The following is a 20,461-nucleotide window of genomic DNA, read 5'->3' on the forward strand; positions in this document are numbered from 1 at the left end:
CCCTCAGATTCCAGATTTTCAAATATTTGTATTTCAGCCAAATATTGTCCTATCCTAACAAAATCCTGGAAATTTGATATATTCAGCTTTCAGATAATGTAAAAATCTCAAATTCAAAAAAGTGACCCTTATGACCGGTTTTGTGGTCCAGGGTCACATTGTTTTAGATTTTTTTTTAGCTCTATGTCCCAGCCCTGATTTTCTGTACTAAAGTTCTTTACTAAACATTTTAATCAAATACTTTAAGGACCAAAATAAACAAAAAATCAGACAATTTTGTGGTTCACTCTTGTGGATTTGAGCTTGAAAGAAGTGTTTAAATCCATAACAGCCCCATATTATCACCTTTTCTTCTTTTCTTTTCTTTTTTTTTACAAACAGCTTAATTTTAGCTTCAGGGTCTTTAGGTTTACCTTGAGGGTGCTTGTTTAACCACATTTTGGCAAACTTTGGAACAACAGGCCCTTTTTAATTGTGAGAGGCAGATTATTTGTTCAAAGCACCAGCTACCATGTCTAAAACAAAAAGAGGGTTTGTGCAGGCAGAAACTATGCTCAGCCACGTCCATTTTCTGAAGAAATTTTGTGAAACCTCATGCCCCCTCCACTGAATGAGGTCATGGGCTGATATGCTCCCGGCATAAGTGTTTTCTTTTTCTTTTTTCTTTTTATTCTCAACCTGATTGGTGAATGATTGTCTTTGTGCTGCTGCAGTAAGAATGTGATGAGCTGAAGCTCATGTGATGGCTTGTGGAGGTCAACGAGCAGTTCATGAAAATGTGAAAGTGTTCATTCCTTCAACCGACTCCAAGGAGCCCATGATCAGTCCTTTATTCTATAAGCGTCCCGTCAGATTGATGAGACATTGATTTTCACCTCAGGAATGAAAGGGACATAGGGCATTTACAGTAATGTATTTTCAGTAAATTATAGTTGACTGCAATTATAGTGCATTTAAATAAACATTACCCAAGATGTGGTAATACCACAATGTTGAGCATTTTAATCTATTACTATTATTAATGCATTTTATATATGAACATATACATATTTATTATTTTATGACAAAGTAGCAGTTGTTTGTATAACCTAATATCTACATATATTGCACAAATTGACTGGTAAATGTTTTTAAATGTATGTAGTAAACTAGAAATTACTTTTTTTTTTTTTTTTTAAACATCTGTTTTTTAATGTTACATTTGAACAAAAAGATCCAGTCTGCTGTTTGACTGTTTTCCTGTCTATGTCATGAGAGATTGAATATTAACCCCTCGGCCCTTGATATTCAGGTATGTCTCGGATGTTGAGGGAGAGGAAATTGTTTTGGCTCTCTGGCCCCAAAACAGATTTTGTCATAGATAGGGTTGGTTTGAGACGGCCTCAATTTCATTTCTTCTAAATCGTGAACTGTTGAGGGTGCTTAAACGGTCTGTGACAGTAATTTAACCAATCTGTATGGCTATTACTGTAAAGATTGCACTTCAGTGTAATTCCTCTAGTAAAAGCTGTATGTATGCATTTATGCTGCATCTATGTGTTGATTTACAGAGAAGTGCCATTTCATGTCATTTTTGCTATTTTTAGTCCAGGTTGAGCACTGAATTCTGCTACTTGTCTGCTTCAATATATTTAATAAACATAAAATAGTGTATATGAAGTACAAAAACATTTTAATGGTATAAAAGTGCTGTTTGCTCAGTGTTTTTTTTTTTTTTTTTTTTTGTCCCCTTTGATCCAAGACCTACCTTTTTTTAGTTAAACATAAGTGACTATGTTAACCAACAGTGAGAGAAACTGGACATAACAGAGCTTCAGTTCCAAATTACACTCTTAAAAATAAAACCATAAGAGAACCTTTTTAGTCTAAATGGTTCAATAAAGAACCTTTAACATCTGAAGAATCTTTCTGTTTCACAAAAGGTTCGAAAGGCGAAAGAAGTTTCTTAAGATTATAAAAAGGAAAAAAAATGGTTCTTCTATGGCATCACTGTAAAGAACCTTTTAAAGCACCTTTATTTTTAAGAGTGTTCTTGGCTTTTTTTTTTTTTTTTCCAACAAGTTTTTGCTCCGTTTCTCTTTAAGTAAATGTTAAAATAATTGAAATGGCCAGTTCTTTCCCTGCAGTGATATTTTGAGTAGTCAAAAAACTATACTTATTAAGAAACATTGCTCACCCCTGACAGATTGTAAAAGAAAATACGACTACATAGTGGCTGCTGGTGTCTCTTTCTTTATGCTTATAAACCAGTTGTCCATTTTTTTCCCCTTTTTTCCCCCATGATGATATTTATAAACCTGCTCACACTTAAATCCAAAACATAGTGGAATACGGATCTGTTTGCTAGAATGCTAGAAATAAAAAACTGAACTTGTGAACTAAAATTTTTAATATAATTTCAACATGAAATCAGAATTGACCCTGTATACCTATTTAAAGTGATAGTTCACCTAAAAATTAAAATCACCCCATTATTTACTCACCCATAAGCTATCCTAGGTGTATATAATTGTATTCTCCTGAAACAAGAAAGTCAGAGTTATATTTAAAAAAGGTCCTGACTTTTTCAGGTCCTGACTCTCTGAGCTTTATACTGGCAGTAAATGGCTGCCCACATGACTCCGAGTGGGTTAATAAATATCCATATTTAAAGCTTTATAAACCGTAATCTTTAGCTTTCCCTATCTGTCGTACGCATGTTCATGGGAGAGTGGCGTTCCAGTAGCTTATATCGAAATCCTCCAGCATTTTTTCTTGAAAATTTCTAAGGCTGCCCCCTAATAGTCGACTAACCATTATTCGACGAGAAGAGGTTTGGTCGACCAAAATTTTATCAGTCGCTTGCTGTCAGAAAAAAAAAAATCCACAGAAAGTGGCGAACTCATGAAATCCGTGGCTGACAGATTGTTAACAACTGGTCTATGTGGTAATATAGTACATCGGACAGTGCTTCCAAACGCTCACCTATCATTCATCTACCTCAAATATGGCTTTTCAACTGAAAGATATATGTATTAGCAACTTTACATGGCCACTCAATCTAATGTTAACCTAGAAAAATATGCGCTATTCAAGTGTCTGTGCGGAGTGTGGAAGCTAAACAGTAGTGCGCTTACTGCATGACAGATCTTAAAATACTTCAACATTTTTGGTCATACAGATAAGAGTGACACATCTTTCTAATCTGTAAAGAGTCTATTTTTATTTGTGTGTACTCAGAATAACAATGAAACATTGCATTTTTGCTGTCTCGGTCTCTGTGAACTTGAGCGTGAAACTTCAAAACTCTGTGTATACTTGCCGTACAGACATGAAAAATATATCTGTAGAGAGTGAAATGATAAATGAGCCAATTCAAATAGAAAGCAAGTATTCTTAGATTATGTAATCCATATGAAACATGCATACAGGCGCACCCACTACTGAGATGATGAGTTAGTGTTGCCGACTTCATCTCCTAAGCTGAAAACAAAGAAAATGCTAGATTATCGGTAAATTGTTAAAATGTTGATGCAGTCATTTTCCTGACACATTCATAATTATTATATATGCACTGTGTCAAGCTTTTTTTTGAGCACTTATGAAGCTATGTAGGCAATTAAAGGCTCATTATGATTTATGTCTTATTAATAAACGTGCGACTAATGGTCAACTAATGCCTAAAATGAATGACTACTAGTCGACCAGAAAATCGAAGGCAGCCCTAAAAATTTCCTTTCCTTGAAAAACATGTACTTGTGTTGTTGTTTGTAGTTATTTTAGTTTAACTTTAGGCACCAGGTTGAACATTTTGACTGCCAGTCCTTATTAAATCAGTTACGTACTTTTTTTTTTCTTATGCCTTAGGATGTTATGTTGATTAGGGGTTTACATAATGAATTCGCTTTTTGTTCTGAAAGTGTGGCAGAACATGTACATGATCATCTTAATCAGCATGCAGAATTGGTCATGCATAAGTTTTCATGCATAATGCTAGAATTATGTACATGAAAGACCCACGTGAAAGAACTCATGCATGCACATGCTGGCCTCATCATAAATGATACATATCTATGTAATTTGCAAATGTTGTTGAAATTCTCCTGCTGTGATTATATGTGCTAAGTAAGGTGATTAATTCAGGTAATCTCTGCAACCCATTCATTGATATGTTGATATGTTGCAAGTGTCATCAAATCTTCCAGAGCCATCAAAAGAGAGGCTGGGGGATTTCCACCTCAGCAATTTCATCTGTTTCAGTTCCTGTTAATTTTTGATTTGTTGATCTTTTCAGACGCTTTTTTATTCAGCCTTAAGGGGTATGGCAACTTGACTTGCAAAGTCGAAGATTCTTCTTCTTGGTGCTTTTTTTTTAATTAATGCATTTTTTGGTATTTACAAATTATTTTCAGCAAAACAATTTGAGAAAAAGGTTAATGAAAAAAAAAAAGATACATGAATTTCATTATGTTTTAGTATTTAGCATTTTTTCCCTTTTGCTAAATGGAAGTCTAAATGCAAGTAGCAGTAGATATATTTTAGAGTTACAACAAGTGAAATGTATTATCGAAAAAGGAAATATGTTTTTTTTTTTTAGAAATTTTGAAAATGGGGTGAATTTTAATTTCATGCTGACATAAATGGCAGCAGTACTTAGAGAAGTTCGCTTCCAGAACAAAAATGTTCAGATAATTTACTCACCCCCTTGTCATCCAAGTTCATGTCTTTCTTTCTTCAGTCAATAAGAAATGATCTTTTTTGAGGAAAACATTTCAGGATTTCTCTCCATACACTCAAAAAAATAAAGGTTCTTTACTGGCATCAAACGGTTCCATGAAGAACTTTAGATTTTTTAAAATGTTCTTCAAAATGGTTCTTTTATGAACTGTTCATTGAAAGGTTCTTTGGGGAACTAAAAATGGTTCTTCTATGGCATCACTTCTATGGCAACCTTTGTTGGAACCTTTATTTTAAGCAGTGTATAGTGGACCTTAATGGTGCCCGCAAGTTTCAACTTCCAAAATGCAGTTTCAATGCAGCTTTAAAGGGCTCTAAACGATCCCAGCCGAGGAAGAGCGATCGGCCATTTTCTGGGAAAAAAAAAAAAAAAAAATCAAATTTTTATACTTTTTGACCTCAAAAGTTCATCTTGTCTGCGTCAAGACAGTTAGGGTATGTCAGAAAACTATGAAGGTAAAACAGTAGCAAAACTCGAGAGCTTGTTGATTTGAATGTGAGAACTGGTCATATTAATATTCGTATTTGTAAGCTGAAATTTGAACTCACAGCTCTGATGTGAAAAGCTGAATCTGTTAATTTGCACACACAGACAATGATCCAAATACCCGTGTTTTGAATTTGAAGTTGCAAATTAATAGCTACAAATGTGTAAAATGCCATTCACATAAACAAAATGAAAGATACAAGTGTGTACGACATATTTGCTTTCGCACTTTACTTCAGTATTACTGTACAACCTCAAGTCGACACTTACAACCTCTCACATCTGGCAGTGCAACGTCAGATTTTAGCGCTTTGACTTTTGCTACTGTTCTTGCGATATTCCTGTTGCAAAACTCACTCGTGCACTTGTAAATGCTGACGTGAGAGTGCAGAGTCGGGGGCGGGGCTAGGGTGGGAATTAAGTCATTTTATTGGTCGATGCCTGACCAATGAATATCGCTGTACCAGAGTTGCCATATAACTTATTTTTTAATATAATTTAAACTTCTTTAAATTCCTTATTTGCTTGTCTTTATTAATATTCACTTGTACTTATATGAATATAATAAAATAGCATGGTATGTCATTAATGAACCTTTTTAAATGCAACAATTTAAAAAAACGTATAAAAATCGAGTGCTTGATAATGCCTAAATGTACATTAAAAAGCTATATCTAAAAACATAAGCAGTATATGACCGGCAATACTGTTTTGAGAAACTAGAGCTAAAAATTATTTATTAAAAAGCCATAAGAGCATCTAGTGGTTAAACCATGGCATTACATATGAATATTATCTTTCTAGCCACTAAATGCCTCTAATTTGCCTCTTTGCATATATTGTAATAGGCATATTAAAAAAAATAAATTTTTAAAAGACCATCATAATTATTGTGCATATTATTTAGTACCAAAATCAATGCACTTTATGTGCAAATACAGCGAAACTCCTTTGTGTCCTGATTTATCCCATTCAAATTTATTGACAGCGTGGAGTTTTTGGAACTGTAGAGAGTTCCATGAACCACGTGACCGTGTGGCGGCGAGATCAAAGCATGTCGTAACTCTGTTTCTCAGCGGTTCTGGTACAGCGATATTACTCTGCAATATGCAGTAGGATATACATATGAAAGATGTTGCATTATTTGTTTAGCAGATTATAACTAAATGACAAGATGAATGCAGTGCAAAATCCCCTAAAAAGTAAGGATATTCAATGAAAATAGTTTCCAGTGTTTTACTAATAACTGATACATATGCATTAAAAAATGTTTCTTACTGCACTGCAGTTCGCGATGGCTAGCGTTGTTCATTGGTCAGGCATCGACCAATAAAATGACTTAATTCCCACCCTAGCCCCGCCCCCGACTCTGCGCTCTCACGTCTGCATTTACAAGTGCACGAGTGAGTTTTGCAACAGGAATATCGCAAGAACAGTAGCAAAAGTCAAAGCGCTAAAATCTGAAGTTGTACTGCTAGATGTGAGAGGCTGTAAGTGCTGACTTGAGGTTGTACAGTAAAACTGAAGTACATTGCGAAAGCAAATATGTCGTACACACTTGTATCTTTCATTTTGTTTATGTGATTGTCATTTTGCACATTTGTAGCTATTAATTTGCAACTTCAAATTCAAAACACGGGTGTTTGGATCATTGTCTGTGTGTGCAAATCAACAGATTCAGCTTTTCACATCAGAGCTGTGAGTTCAAATTTCAGCTTACAAATATGAATATTAATATGACAAGTTCTCACATTCAAATCAACAAGCTCTCGAGTTTTGCTACTGTTTTACCTTCATAGAAAACTCCTATCTCATTATTTTTTTTTTTTTTTATCCAACTTCAAAATCGTCTTACATGGCTGTTTTTCCTTTTTTTCTAAACGGTGTTTGATCTTCTTTGCACAGAGAAAAAAAAATGTTTTTCGATATATCCTAACTCCCTTGACCCAGAATACACAGAGTTCACCCAAGACAAGCATTTGAGGTTAAAAAGTATAAAATTGTTCATTTGTTTAGAAAATGGCCAATCATTTCGCTAGATAAGACCCTTCTTCCTCGGGATCGCTTAGAGCCCTTTAAAGCTGTGTTTGAACTGCATTTTGGAAGTTTAAACTCACGGACACCATAGAAGTCCACCTAAAGTCCATCCTAAAATGTTTTCCTCAAAAAACATTTCTTATTGACTGAAATAAAGAAAGACATGGACATCTTGGATAACAAGGGGGTAAGTAAATTATCTGTACATTTTTGTTCTGGAAGTGAACTTCTCCTTTAAGCTGCATGAACTACACAAGTTTGTGTAAAACCTGACGATTGTGTTCTTCAGCATGATTTGAGATTGATCCAAAGAGTGAAATTGTGATCCAATTAAAGCTAAATTATCAGAACGAAGCCTGCGTACAAAAGAGACACACAGAAGTCACAAATTTGCCTACTCAACCTAGAAATGATGCACATTGTTAAAGATTTTTTACTTTGTCAATATATCATTTGCTTCCAAATTTAACAGACCTAATGTTTTATTTGGGTTTAAATTGATTTTAAATCACAGATTTGTACTTTTTTTTTTTTTTTTTGTTATTTCTCCCCAGAAGCCAAAGAAGCCCCCACCACCATCCAAAACTCCAGGTATGATATCACATCTTTAACATGCTACTTTCACATTCCCCTGACTGCATGAATTTGATTACATTGCTCTTCTCTTTTCAATTTAAGCTGCTGTGAGACCGCTGAGGTATAAAAGCACTTGAAGTGTTAGCATACGTGTTCTGGTTGCTGAGATTATGCTCAATGACTCTCGCAATCAGATGTAATAAAAGCTGCAAAAGCCCTGTAATCGATTTAAAGGGACAGTACACCCAAAAATGAAAATTGTCATCATTTACTCACCATCAAGTTGTTTGAAACCTGTATGAGTTTCTTTCTTCTGTTGAACACAGAAGAGGCAGTTGCTGGTCCCCATATCATGGAAGAAAATGGTGACCAGCAACTGTTTGGTTACTAACACTGGCACATGACACAATTTCCATATTTGGGTGAGCTGTCTCTTTAAAGCTCATTGTCATCAAACATCTTTCACTTGTTTTTGCCTGCCAGTCACCTTCAAGATTCAAAATATGTTTGATTATTAGCTACATGCAGCTGACATGATTTGATGGTGGTACTCGAAGGGTATGTCAATATGTCTGCGTCAGTATGTGAGTAGGTAATAACTGGTGCAAGATGGCATACTGATTTGAGCTGCTTCCCCTGTGGTTTTCAGAGAAGCATGAAGAAGATTAGAGGTCATGCCAGTTTATTTTGCATATTCAATTATTACATTGAACACAGAGACCATGTCTGCCCACACGTTCAAGGCGGCATATCAAAATTCCTTTGCACACTTCTTACTTAGTTCTTGATTTATTTTTAGCTTAACCTGCAGCGAGGATAGATTTTCATTATTTTGTAGTCTTTATTTGTAGTTTTTTAATCTGTTATATTTTCCAGAAAGATATGTTTAAATTTAATTTAATTTTTGTTTATTTTTATTTATTTGATATTTAATAAAATTGCATTATTTATTGTAATTTAAAAAGAAAATACAATAATTTATTTTTAACTTTTTAAATATTTTTTTTTGTTGATTTTATTGAAAATTGCATCCTGTAATTGCTTTATTTAAAACATACAATAGTTTAATTTGATTTCACTTTAATTTTTTAATAACATTTATTTTTGTTTATGTAATATTTAATAAAATTGCATTTAATTAAAAAATGCTTTTTAAATTTTAATTGCATTATTTAAAAGAAATCACAATAATTTGATTTATTTTTAACTTTTTTAATAAAATGTTTATATTTTGTTTTCATTTATATTTAATAAAATTGCATTTAATTGCATTTTTAAAAATAAATTACAGAAATTACAGTAATTTAATTTTATTTTTAACTTTTTTATAAAATTTGTATTTTTGTTATTATTTATTTGATATTTAATAAAACTGCATTATTTAAAAAAATGACAATACTTATTTAATAAAGTTGCATCATTTAATTACATTATTTAAAAAGAAATTGCAATATTTAAATTAGATTCAATTTGAACTTTTTATTAAATTTTTACTTTAGTTATTTTTATTAATTCAATATTTAATGAAATTGCATCATTTAAAAATTGCATTATTAAAAAAGAAATTCTAATACTTTAATTAGATTTAATTTTAAATTAATTATTTATTAATTATTTTTATTTATTTGGTACTTAATAAAATTGCGTCATTTAATTACATTATTTTAAAAGAAATCACAATCATTTAATGTGACTTAATTTAAACTTTTTAATTACATTTCTATTTTATGCTTATTTTAATTTATTCACTATTTAATGAAATTGCATCGTTTAATTGCATTATTTAAAAAAGAATTTACAATTGTCATTTATTTAAATTTAACTTTTTAATTAATTCAATTTTTATTTATTTGATATTTAATAAAATCGCAAAATACAGTAATTTGATTTAATTTTAACATTTTAATTAAAAATTTGATACTTTTTATTTAATATTTAATAAAATTGCATTTAATTGCATTATTTTAACTTTAGCTTAATTTTATTTATTTTAACTTTTTAATTAAATTTTTATTTTTGTTTATTTATTTTTAATAAATTGCATAATTTTATTGCATTTTTGAAAAAGAAATTAGATGAATATAATTTGATTAATAACTATATAATATTACTTCATGGCAGCTATAAATTCATGAACACATTTGCTGGAAAACTGCAATTTTTATCAACCAGCTATGTAACATTATTTTTAAATTTGATCATATTTGCGTCCAGTATATCTCTGAAACATTAGGCTTTGTAAGAGACTAAAATATGTACATGTTCAAATGGGGTATTAATTAGTACATGGTAAATTGAATAGCAGTCCAGTTGATCAAAACATATCAGAAGGATAAGTTAAGACTAATGCAGCAACTTATAACTGACTTGTATTAGTTTAGAGTGGCAGGGACAAAATCATAGAATCTGACAACGCAGATGTAAAGTCAGATAATGCAACTGAAACGGTTGACAGTCCTTCACAGCTTTTTTCTGCAAAACATGCAAACAAAAAAGCGGATGTTGTTATGCATCAAAGGGCACCGCATCATTCCAATTGCTTTATAGACGGCTTGCATAGAGGTTTGCAAAGATTTGGTCTGTCTCTCCAACCCACACAGGAAATGCAAGTCATTGACTGTATGTTTCCTATTCTCTTCAAGCGTCTGTCTCAGAAGTCACATTGTTCTTTTATCTGCTGTGTCTAGAGCCGCTCTCTCTTCAGTGTAGTACCTAAAAAAGACATTAACTCATTCAATATGCTTCGTTTCTCAGTCCCGAAACCTGAGGCCCCCAGTGTGGACAAGAAGCAACCACAGCCACGGCCTGAAGATAAAGGTAAGAAAGGGTTCGCTGCCCATTTCCTGTTATACCACAAATTCTACTTGACGACTGTGGTGACACACAATGTCTTGAAGAATGAAAAAGCAGAAATTGCTGTGTACAAATGTAGTTCTTCATTAATTAATATGAAATAACTAATATCTGTTAACAACCGGTTAATAAATAAGGATAGATTCCACTTTTAACGTACCTAAAAAGGTGTTAATTTCATTGATAGTGAATTTACTTTTTGTTAATTCATTCATTTGCTAAGAAGTTTTGAGAGCCTTTTTAAGAGAGAATCTTTCTTGCTTATTTACACATGCTTACAATCAGGAACTGTTGTAATGCTGTCAGTTCACTTTCATACCCAATGTTCACTACAGGCAAGCACTGCGTCACAATGCAACTTTATTGCTAAAGCCATAAGCTTTGAGTAAGCAACAGCCTCACAATGTAGACTGCTTTGTTGATTTTGATAATTGTTTTTTTTTTTTTTTTTTTTTTTTATAGATTAACTAATTAGATTATTTAAAAATAATGTGTTTCTATTAGATATTCTTATTGTTGTTAGCATTTTAAACACTACCAGTCAAAAGTTTGGGTCTGTATGAATTTCCCAGTCAAAAAAGTCAGTTTTTTTTTTAAATTAAGATTTATACATCATCTAAAAGCTGAATAAATAAGGACAGGACAATATTTGGCCAAGAGACAACTATTTGAAAATCTGGAATCTGAGGGTGCAAAAAATTGTGAAAATTGCCTTTAAAGTTGTCCAAATTAAGTTTGTAGCAATACATATCAAAAATCAAGTTTACATTTATTTACGGCATAAAAGAAAAATAGATCATTTTGACCCACACAATGTATTTTTAGCTATTACTACAAATATACCTGTGCTACGCAAGTTTTGTGGTCCAGGGTCACATTTATTTAATAGTAATATAAGAAATAATTTAGTTTAGCAAGGATGTATTAAATTGAAATTGCATAATTTAATTTCATTATTTAAAAATTAATTCTAATAATTAAATTTGATTTAATTTGAACTTTTGAATTAAATTTTTATATTTATTTATTTTTATTTATTTGGTATTTAATAAAATTGCATCGTGTAATTAATAAAATTTTTACTTTTATTTATTTGATATTTAACTGCATTATTTAAAAAAAATAAATAAATAAAAATTGTAAAATTTACAGTTCTCATTTGTTAACATTAGTTAACGTACTAACTAAAAATGAACAAAGTATTTTTATGCCATTTATTTATCTATTTTAATGTGAGTTAATAGAAATGTTCTTGTTAATTCACAGTAAATTAACTAATGTTAACAGATACAATTGTATTAGTAAGTTTTCATCTTAATATTAACTAACATTAATAAATAATATATAATTATTGTTCATGTTCAACCTAATTGTTAAGTGTTACCAAAAATCCTTGCATAAAAACATTTAAAGCAGGTCATATGGTTTTTTTTAAAGTGTCCTAATATTGTTTTGGAGTCCCCTAAAACAGGTTTAAATGCATTTAAGGTCAGAAAACATTGTAATTTTCCTAGAATATACATTTTTACATAGTCATTTGTCCATGATTTCGAAACAGTTTATTTAAATCTGTTTTGAGTGTAATGTCTGTAAATTCCTCCCTCCAATAAGCCTACTCTGCTCTGATTGGTCAGCTGGCCAAGCATGTTTTTATTGGCACAAAGAGGAGTACTTTAGCAAGTTAGCAAATACTACCACCTAGTTTGATGTCTCAGGTTGAAGCGACCCCAATAACGTCATATTTAGCCCCAGAATATGAATTTACTAGGGAAACCATGACAAAAAGCGTGTATTGTACACCCCGGATTGCAATTTTTCAACGGGGGCTAGTTTTGAGTAGCAGGTGGGTGGATTTTGTTGTGACAACCTGGCTCCAATCCGTTCTTAAAATAATGACATAAAAACATTGTGCCCACAGCTAAAGTTTAGCAAAACAATAATGGTGGATACGTTAGCTGAGTGCTAACGTCACTAACTGATGAAACAATACAGTTTGCAGGCACACCAGTCTAACTAGCTCGACTACCAGGTCTTTTACTCCCTGCATTAACCCTATAACTGCCGGTGCAGCAAAATAAACAGAAACTTCACAATGATTATAAAGTCTGTGTGCTACACTACATTCTTTATTATTAAATGAAGTCATTAGAACAACGACAGTCTACATTAATCGACACATTCTTAGGAAATAGTGTGTCCACTGCGAATTATCAGAACTATTTCAGCAAGACGGTATTATCGTGCTTTTCTCTCAAAACCTGAATGTGCACCAGGTATACATAAGATATTAGCACAAAAAACTACATATTTTGAGCACTCAATTAAGAATGTACATATAACGTATCAATCGTAATTACAGGTTGTGGTTTGGAGACGCATGTTAGTCCAAATAAAGAGGAATAGAATCCAAAGGATCGAATTGCATTACTGTGGTATTGTGGAAAAAAAAAGTAACCACTGATTCTGCACATCATCATCTTTTAGCAATGAAAATAAATTTGCGTTCACAACATGATGTAAACACACTAACTAGTAGAGGTGTTTGTAGGCAGGTCAGACTTCCTATTTCGCAGCAGGCAGGGATTATGCCAATGTGTTACCAAGTGACTTAGAACATAAACCCGCAAAAGAATCAAAAATATAACTCGTTAAGGCGATTCTGAGTCGACCCTTTCTTTTGAGAGACAATATCTTATGTATAATGAACTTTTTGATTAACAGCTTTGTAGACTGTTTACATTGAAGGATAGCTATATTACCTACATTACAAACCCATATGTGACCCTGGACCACAAAACCAGTCATAAGTGTAAATTTGTCAAAATTGAGATTCTTACATTATCTGATAGCTGAGTAAATAAGCTTTCCATTGTTTGTTAAAATAGGACAATGTTTGTCTGAGATACAACAATTTGAAAACCTGGAATCTGAGGGTACAAAAAAATCAAAATATTGAGAAAATCGCCTTAAAAGTTGTCCAAACGAAGTTCTTAGCAATGCATATTACTAATCAAAAATCAAGTTTTTATATATTTATGGTAGAAAATTTACAAAATATCTTCATGGTACATGATCTTTACTTAATATGCTAATGATTTTTGGCTTAAAAGAAAAATCGATAATTTTGACCCATACAATGTATTTTTGGCTATTGCTACAAATATACCCATGCTACTTAAGACTGGTTTTGTGGTCCAGGGTCACATATGACCTGCTCTTTAAGCAGCACAACTGTTTCAACATTGGTAGTAATAAAATTGTTTCTTAAGCACCAGATTGACATTTTACAATGATTTCTGAAGGATGATGTAACGCTAAAGACTGGAGTAATGGCTGCTTTACCATCACAGGAAAAAATTGTACATTTTAACATTATAAAAATATAACTTTAAAATAGTCACTTTAAATTGTAATAATATTACAGTTTCCACTGTATTTTTGAGCAAATATTTGCAGCCTTGTTTCTTTTAAAAACGATTAAAACCTTTCTAACCCTGAACTTTAGAATTGCAGTGTAATAATGTTACACATCATTATAATAACAGTTGTACACGTTCAATGCAATTTAAAGTTTACTTGCGTTTAACTTAAATATTACAAAATCGAGAACTTATGAATTGGAATCAAATTGAAGCAGGAAATCTGTATCGATACCCAGGCCTATTAATGAAGTTGCTAATATAGCTCAATGCAAGTAGGGGTCATTAAAGTCAATTTGTGTGTTCTCTGAATACTGTTAATGAAGTGATTTATATAATAATGTACTTTGAAGGAAAAATGCTATTGTAATTGTGTCAGACTTCCTGCCAATTCTTTTCTCATATGAATGTACCTCTGCTGGAACATGTATCTGATCATCTCTGTGGTGTCTAAAAGCAGGATTTCATGTTTTTCAGATACAACTTTCTTGTGATGTGAGTGTCAGAAAGATTTATATGTTAAAGTATCGAATTGAGAAGATAGAAGCAGATTGATGTGGTGCGAACATCCTGCCAAAATCTCTCCTGACCTACTTTGAGACGCGCCATTCTAATACTCGTGAAAGTTTCCGATGTCATTTAGACCAGTTCAGTACGTTTAGATACATTCTCATGATTTTCAACTGATTTCTGAGATTGGATGCTAAGAATCAATAGACATACAATTGTCATGTTTCAAATAATTGATAGTTATCTACAATCAGTTCAAGAAACTTCTTATAATATCCTTCATCTAGATAATTAACTCCTAAAGCCTTAGAGACAATGTTGTGCCTAAATCTCATGTCTTGCTTTGTCTGAACAAACATTTTTATCTCAAAACATATATATTCATGTCCTTTGTTTCTCTGAAGTTGTCAAGCCCTTGCCTGAGAAACCCGCCAAACCTGCTGGCCCCATCGTGCCCCCGAAAAAACCTGTGCCTCCAAACAAGGGACTGCTGCGTCCTTCTATCCACACAAAGCGACCTGACTTGCCTCTCGCTCCATCACCAGCCGCCAAGCAAGTGTAAGTGTCAAAAGCTTGATCTTAATACTTTTTTTAATTTTAGAAGCGCAGTTAATAGCACGCTTAAAATATTTGGTGTTTACGTCAGTATTTTGTATTATGTACTTTTTTATACAATTATTTATTAATATATATTTAATTTTAATATTTTATTATTATATTATTAAAACAGAAGTGGTATCTTTATTATTGATTATATTAATAATATTTAATATTTTATTTAATATTAATATTAATTAATATTATATTAATGCGTGTCAGAGCAGCTCCGTTCACAGTAAACACAAACTGTTATTGTTTATACATGTGGAGCATCTCAAACTCTGCATATTGCTGTGAATTAGCGTTTATTATAACATCAATCTAGGAATTCAACATGCGCCTTTTCATCAGGTTTTTAAGATAAATCATTTATAAACCTACACAAACACAGGAGAATACATCAGTTTCTTTCTCGATGTACTAACTGTTCATCGCGATTTCAAAATAAAATAACCTCGCTAATTTACACATTTTAATGTCCACATATTCCAGAAATTAACAGTGGCTGTAGCAAAGAAATGGCCAAATATTAAAGATTAAATGGACATTTTAATTAAATGTTTAGTCAGTATTAAAAAGGATAATATCATGCCGTAAAGTGTAAAACAATTGCCAATCATTTGTTATAATGCATAATGTACGTTAGTTCTATTGTTTATAATACATTATGCATTTTAACAGTTTTGTTCAGTAAAACCATATGATTACTTGCTTTTGATACTTTATTTGAACTATTATTGCCTCATTGCTATTATATATGTATTTTTATGTCATTTTAAAGGCTCTAGTTCACTTGGGTCTATTTTAATTATCCAGTTACTCGATTAATCGTCAGAATAATCGGCCGATTACTCGATTGCCAAAATAATCGTTAGTGACAGCCCTGCAAAGATAGGTTTCTTATTAGTAATTTTATTACTGTATAGAACAGCCTTAGCATTGAATGAGACAGGAAATGTTTCAGGCAATCGTAACTTTTCCTCTTAAATTCCACAGGCAAAATGGAGAAGTTCCCATTATACGAACAAAACCAGATAGCGAACCTGTACCCATCAAGCCAAAAACCGTTGTGGACAGCGGTGAGAAGAATTCAGAACCGGGTAAGCTTTAGAATTGTTTCGCAGAAAACAAATAGGCCCTGATCACACTACTTACATATGCAACAAGAAGACATGCAGGAAAGATTAGCAATTGTTTTGCTATTTTAGCTTTGAAACTCTTGAGCTGCGACCCACAAGTTGAGAACCACCGGCGAAGAGGCCATAATGTTAGTGTTTGAAATGGTTTTGGTTCATGTATGCTCAGTTTTTCTCATCTCGGTATGGATTTTGCTGTGGTTTGGGTGTAGCAGAGCTCTCTTTGTAGATTAGCACCATGGATCCCTTGCTGGGAGCAGGATTACTCTTCCTGCACAGAGGGTGGTGGTCCAGATTGGTAGAGCAGGTTAAAAATGTTAAAATTACCTTTGAAGGATAAAGGAAGAGACTGGTCTATTATTTCTGTTCAGTTGTCTTGGGTGCCATCTGTACGTTGTTGTTTTGGGATTTTTTTTAAAAGCATCTCTTAAGAAGTCATTGGCAAGTGATTTCCAAAAGTTCCTTTAATTAAAACTTTAAGTGAAAAGTGCAAATTACTCAACTCTGAATGAGTCCCATGGTAATTATCAATCTGAGAAAGGTCTTTTCGATTGATAAAAGATCTCAGCTACTTCACACAGTAAATTTGTACATTTGTTTGATGGAAATGTATCAATCTTGTGCATATTTTAGACATTTGATACACTATTATAAACACTGCAGTATAATTAATCGGTTAAACTGCTTGATAGATAAATGAGTATATCTAATCGACCAGCTTAAGTTTATTCTGAAGTTTCAGTTAGGTCTAGCTGTTTGTATTAATTTAGTTCTTATGCATGAATACTGTGATAAAGACAGACACATTTTGCTTGGTTCAGTTTTGCAGACATATTTTTCTTGGAGAATATGTTTCAAAGTAGGTTATTGATGAAAATGAAACAATGGAAAACAAGATTTCTTTAAAAAAAAAAAAAAAAAGTATGTCATTTGTGTAATTACCTGTTTGTGGATACAAAAACACCAGGATGTTGCTTTAATTTGAAAGGTTGACAAAAGTAGCACCAAAGCTGCTATCATCACATCATCTCGAAAGGTCATGAGCATGTCACTACAGAAGGGGTCTGGATTCGTTTAGACATCGTCCAAAGAAGATAATCATCAATTTGGGTTTTGCCACTGTTGGATACGGGAAGACATGAGATATATTTGACACTTCATGGAAATCTTTTTTATATAGTCACTGCTTTTTATAGTATTTACAAGACCTTGCTGTTCTTGTTTTTTGTGTCCGCAATCTCTGAGATACCATTCAGAGGGTGACTAATGCCGTAATGGAATAAAATTGTTAGGTAGGTAATGGTAGGCATATATAAATCCATCAGACAGATTTTTAGTGTCAGATTTTAAGATATCAAACTGACAGTAATACTAAGATGATTGCTTGGAAACTTCTAACTTTAGCACAGACTTTATATAACCATCAATGGTTTTATCTATTCAAAAGATTACAAAAGCGATCCCAGTTCTGCACATAAACGTAGCGCAATTTAGATTAAAAGGGTAGCAGAATATTTGAGTCTATGGTTCGCTGAACAATACTGTCTTTTGTGATTGGCCATTATACCTGCAGACTGTCTGCAGCCAATAGAAATGCTTCTCTATCGGTGCGCGTCCTGATTCCTCCTCACAGCACACATTAATCAAAATCCAAGTTTGTGAGATTGCGATGAACTAAGACAAGTGACAGGTTTTAATGATTATAAAGGGAGTTTGCAAAAGTGAAATTGAATTTATACAACAGTTTTATACATTTTTGATTTACATACAAAAGCTAATATTGAGTGGGTTACATTTTACGGTGTGTTCACACGGGGCGCAAGCGTCAACGCTTAACGGAAGGCGTGGCTGACGTTTATGGTCATAGCAGCGTCAGCCAATGAAATGCTGCTCTTGAACAGGATGAACGTGATTGGCTGCTGCCTGGCCACTGTATTTGCATAGAGCGATCTGATTGGCTGACGCGGCGCTTCACTGGCGTTGCTCGCGGCAGAAGTTGAAAATTTCTCAACTTCTGCCGCGAGCAACGCGAGTGAAGCGCCGCCGACGGATCCACAATTCCTTTCGGCAAAGCTTGACGTCACCCATTCAAAGTCAATGGGAAGCGTTGACGCTTGCGCCCCGTGTGAACACACCGTTAGGAACACTGTTGTCTGGTTGTGCTATATTCCGTCAACAAAAATAGTTTCAAACGAAGTCACAGCTGAGCCGCTGCACATCTATATGTCTTTGACACAGCGCTGCTTTTTTGAATCAACTGAATGAATTATTCTGTCACAAACACTTTTACTTGCTGCCACCTACTGGTGGTTTCAATTTCATTTTTTTTAAATATAAATTGAGTTAATATTTCTATGTTCAAAACTTTATATTTAAAACATTAATCACACAACATTGTTAGTGTAAAATGCATTAATGCCACCTCTGAATTTTGTCCAAAAAAAAAATCTGTAAATATTCCTTAATGCCACATTTGTGCTCTTATGTGCCATGCAGAGGTGAATTGTTGCTGATTTCATTTGACTGGTAACTTATTCTTCGTGATTGTATCATATTTTATTGTGTAATTATTATTTTTTTTAATTATAAAAAGATGACATAGATTTAATAAAGTTAGAAAAAATGCATTACAAATGTTAATATTATAGCACTTTATAATGGGAAGGTTAATTTCTGTCATGTGATCAGATTAGTTCCTAAGTTTTTTTTTTTCTTTATTTGGCCATAATTGCTGGTGCTTGTCTTAATATCCAAGAAGGTTTAGAGAAAATATGAAATAAGTTTAATGTTATTATAGATTATAAAGGGTTTTATAATTAAAAACAACCGAAAGGACATCTAAAATTGCCATTACCAATTTCAAGCGAGAGTGAATTTTGGCCATTCGCTTTATTATCAGAACTTTATTACCTCATGTGACTTTTTTTTAAAATTGGCTCATGTATCTCCAAATTAATTTGTCTCATACATGACTTCTAAATTATAATTCAGCTGAGATGGGTTGTGTTTGACTGTCTGACTGAAGCTGTTCTTATGTTAAACTATTCCCGTAGGTAATCTCATGAGTTTTGACGATGTCTCCTCTAACTCGGAGAAGCTAAGCCACCCTACCGCACAGCGACCAAAGATGCCTGGTAGAAGACCACCTGCACACAGAGGCCACTCCGTGAGTATAAGACGCACCTTTGCTTAGTTGCCTCGGGCTCTTATCTCTCGGTTTATTGCTAAAAGACTAATGAAAATACCCAAAATAATAACATTAAAAAAACCACGTTATTAAAACATTTGTTTACCATATTCATTAAGTGCCTTCCTTCCACTTTGAGATAAAAATGTTGTTTTATTAAGAAAACTAATTAAATGCTTTTCAAATTTCATAAAAATAAAAGTAGATTAATAAAAAAAAAAAAAAAAAAAAACGGGGACATTCTCTGTCAACCAATTAGCTTGCATAACCATTTTTTAAATTGTTTTGGTTCACAGAATTGTTGTTAGTTTATGTTTTAGTATTTTGAGTTTACTGTCATGTTTGGAATCACTGATGTTTTTGAATCATGAGCAAACCAATATCTGCTCAATCTCTTTGTGTTAAGCACTTATTTTTAATAGATAATAGAGAGTTTTATAATTGATTTATTACATCTATTTTGATTAAGACAGAAAACGATGTTCTTATGATATGAGGCAAAAAAAAATCTTGATCAAAACACGTCTTAACAGTGACAGTGACACGTCTTAAAAGTGCTATTTGCACTTTTCTCTTCCCATGTTTTTGCATAACATGCTCTGTAATGTCTTGCAGCCGAGCAAGGAGACTGGCGAGAAAGCTGAGAAAATCGAGAAAGTGGATGAAGCTGACTTCACACCTTCCACACACAATTCCTTTAAGGTACTCAATTCACACACAAATAAAGAAGGTACTGTAATTTATATACAAGTTTAGAATGGCATGAGGGCAAATAAATTCTAATACAATTTTAATGCAAGAATGGCTTTTAAAATATCTGAATCAAGTAGGTAAATAGCTAACTGAAAGAATATGTAAAAGGTTCAAGTCTGATTAAACTGTGTCTCCTTGAAAATACATACCATGAAATTATGTTCTCAAGGTTTGTGAGATAAACAGC

The 20,461-nt window shown here is 32.8% G+C and overlaps 1 protein-coding gene across 1 annotated transcript in view; it reads left to right on the top strand.

Annotated features, from left to right (window-relative positions):
• The window catches only part of cd2ap (CD2-associated protein), a 67,481-nt gene that overhangs the window by 39,559 nt on the left and 7,461 nt on the right, over nucleotides 1–20,461 (top strand). The window contains exons 11-16 of the mRNA XM_073853212.1: nucleotides 7,795–7,831; nucleotides 10,571–10,633; nucleotides 15,003–15,156; nucleotides 16,195–16,298; nucleotides 19,388–19,500; nucleotides 20,137–20,223. Of these exons, the coding sequence (XP_073709313.1) occupies nucleotides 7,795–7,831; nucleotides 10,571–10,633; nucleotides 15,003–15,156; nucleotides 16,195–16,298; nucleotides 19,388–19,500; nucleotides 20,137–20,223 (558 nt within the window). The remainder of the gene's footprint in view (nucleotides 1–7,794; nucleotides 7,832–10,570; nucleotides 10,634–15,002; nucleotides 15,157–16,194; nucleotides 16,299–19,387; nucleotides 19,501–20,136; nucleotides 20,224–20,461) is intronic.

The sequence above is a fragment of the Garra rufa genome, chromosome 13 (genome assembly GCF_049309525.1).
Source record: "Garra rufa chromosome 13, GarRuf1.0, whole genome shotgun sequence".
Lineage (NCBI taxonomy): Eukaryota > Metazoa > Chordata > Actinopteri > Cypriniformes > Cyprinidae > Garra > Garra rufa.